The sequence below is a fragment of the Solanum tuberosum genome, unplaced genomic scaffold (assembly GCF_000226075.1).
Source record: "Solanum tuberosum cultivar DM 1-3 516 R44 unplaced genomic scaffold, SolTub_3.0 scf00019, whole genome shotgun sequence".
Classification (NCBI taxonomy): Eukaryota; Viridiplantae; Streptophyta; class Magnoliopsida; order Solanales; family Solanaceae; genus Solanum; species Solanum tuberosum.
The window spans coordinates 454,066-456,643 of record NW_006238945.1 but is presented as its reverse complement, the minus strand read 5'-3'; the positions used below and the strand labels follow the sequence as shown (position 1 = coordinate 456,643).

Below are 2,578 nucleotides of genomic sequence, written 5' to 3'. Positions count from 1 at the left end.
CCGATCTTCAGTTCAGCAGCATCAGTGGTGAGTCCTCATTCTTCGAGGACTAGTGACATGTTTATCTAGATTTCTTTTAGTCTTTAGTTTCAGTTTTGCTAGATCTAGTTGGGGCATGTCCCAACATTTCTAGTCAGTTTAGAGGCTTATTTCAGACATAGTTAGATTCAGCTTAGTGTTGAGTTAATATCTTCTTTGTATTAAACTCATCAGTTTTCATATATCTCAGTTATAGTATATGGGTATTCCCCATCTTTTAGATTTATTTGTGATTTAGCTTCCGCACAGTTTCTATTATTCAGATTATATTTAGTATGCTCATGATCATGCCAGCAGGGTTAGCTTGGGATCACTTGTGGTCCTAGGTCCTGTGTCCGCGTCTCGGGGGTAGTTCGGGGCGTGACAATCATAGACAAAATATATGAAGTAGTTCACCTATAATTCAACTCAAAGGGATAAGGTAATTATAATTTGAGGAAATAGTGACAGTGATAGAACTTTGAAAGATGGGCTGGCATGTACAAGTAATAATGAATACTAGAAGTACCTTGTTGTTCTATTCTTTTAAATCAACCAAATTAAAGCAAGCAAGAAAGGATACCTAGGACCCCTCCACACTTCCAGCCCTCATCACCAAAGCAACTTTACCGTAGATGGAAAAAGAATGTGCTACATGTGGTATGTTTACATGTTATGTTACGAGAAAAAAATGAATTTTGATCCTAACTCAATTACGAAAGTCATTTTCTCGGCTCTAAATATTTTGAGTATATATATAGATGGTGTACATACGTGGCTTTCATGATATCATATTAAAAGTTGTGGATGACTTGAAAAGAGACAATAATTGATTGCTTCAACCAATATGGGACAATCTAGCAAACTGAAACTACATAAAATAGTACAAAGAGCCCATGTGATATTGTTGCATCTGCTGTAAGGTGTAGCCTGTAAGCCATAATTACCCACAGCCTAAAATTCTCATATCCTTGTCCAAATCCTTATATTGAGGGGGGTACATCTCCGTTTTTTCTAAATTAAAAATAGAGTAGTGGTATTGGAAATTGAATGTGTTTTGCTAGGGATTAAGAAGGAAAATAACCTTTAAAAATGTATTTTTCAAAGAAAGATGCAATTGTTAAGACTCAACAAGGGGATATAGAATAACCAGGTCTCGGGTTTGTTAGGAAGCATTTTATCCCCAATATGAAATTTTTGAACGTGAATCTAAATTTAGTTGGACTTCAATGGGTACCGAACATTGAATGAAAACAAAAAAAAAGGGAGAGGTAGAACAGTGAGCAAATTTTGAAAAGCAAATCGTTCGTACTTTGAAAAATTAGAAAGTACACAAAGCCCATGCTTCCTTACTTTATCAAACAAACATCGGAATTACAATTCTAGATCAGGAAACTTAACTTAAATCATTTGGTGCAAAGGATAAGTATGATAGTTCTGCAATAAAATGCAAGATTACTTTATTTTGAGTTTGCTTAGGGTAAGTAATTATTTATCTCATATATTTGATAGGATAACTTTGTTTAGTTCATAAGCTTTCTGAAATTGTTTGTTTAGTTGTTGAAAAGGAAATCCTAGTTATGAGAAATTTATTCACTCAGATTTGTGAAAATTGTTAGTAGGTAGTTAATTAATTACCTGGAACTTGAGAATTGAAAAAGTCTTCCCTTTTGTGAGAAAATAATAAGAGCAACTTGAGCATCACAAAGAACTGATAGTTCATAAGCTTTCTTCATAACTCCATTTCTTCGTTTAGAGAAAGTCACTTGCCGGCTTGTTGCATTCTCAATCCTCTTCATCTCTACCTTTCCTCGAACCATTTCCTGCACACAACAACATAGAAAGAATCAAAAAAATTAATCCTATCAAAGAGTATTTACAATCTTGAATCTTTCAGCTCACCTTCAATACTAATGAAATCAATTAAAAATGTTCAAAAAAACCCTAGCAAGTGATGTATTCCGTTGGGAAAGAATGAAATGAAAGCATAAAAAGGTAAGCCAAAAGTAAAAAGGAATAAGTAGTAAAGATCGTCGATGTATTCATCTCTTTATTCTGAGACCAAAGAATACGATATTTCCTAATTCTATCGTATTTGTATTCCGTTTGTTCCTTTTCTATCAACAACAAAAAAGGAAAAGCACAAAAAAAGTAGCATAAGAAAGTCTTGTCCAAGCAAAACCTCATTGTTACCTTGTTTTGGTAATCGATCTTGAAATAGACGTTAATCATACACAAACAATAATACTCACCCATAAATGGGATTATACAACATTTTATAACACTCCATTTAAGTGTACCAAAACTAGAAACAAAAAATTACCCCACCGTACCGGTGGGAAATTTGTGTAGTAAAATATAATTTTTCCATTCACTTCTTATTGAATTAACTTACTGAAAAAATACATGATAAGAAACAAATTTTCACTTTAAAGATGAAAATTTTTGTAATTTTTTCATATGAAACAATTGCTATAATTATTTTCTTTTCACACTGTTTTAATCAAAATATCGAAAATAGACACTCAACTTTTTTATTGGTAAAAACGTGTTTTCTGAG

General features: G+C 32.8%; 1 protein-coding gene across 2 annotated transcripts in view; it reads right to left on the bottom strand.

Annotated features, from left to right (window-relative positions):
• LOC102603784 (MADS-box protein SOC1-like) overlaps nt 1-2,256 on the bottom strand; it is a 26,659-nt gene extending 24,403 nt beyond the window's left edge. The window contains exons 1-2 of one of the 2 annotated variants that reach the window (XM_006340468.2): nt 2,212-2,256; nt 1,657-1,841 (exon numbers count right to left, since the gene is read on the bottom strand). In XM_006340468.2, the coding sequence (XP_006340530.2) occupies nt 1,657-1,841; nt 2,212-2,250 (224 nt within the window). In that variant the 5' untranslated portion in view covers nt 2,251-2,256. Of the gene's footprint in view, nt 1-1,656; nt 1,842-1,920; nt 2,162-2,211 lie in introns of those variants that run through there. The other variant, XM_015303957.1, reaches the window with a different exon arrangement.
• Between the last annotated feature and the right edge of the window lie 322 nt (nt 2,257-2,578).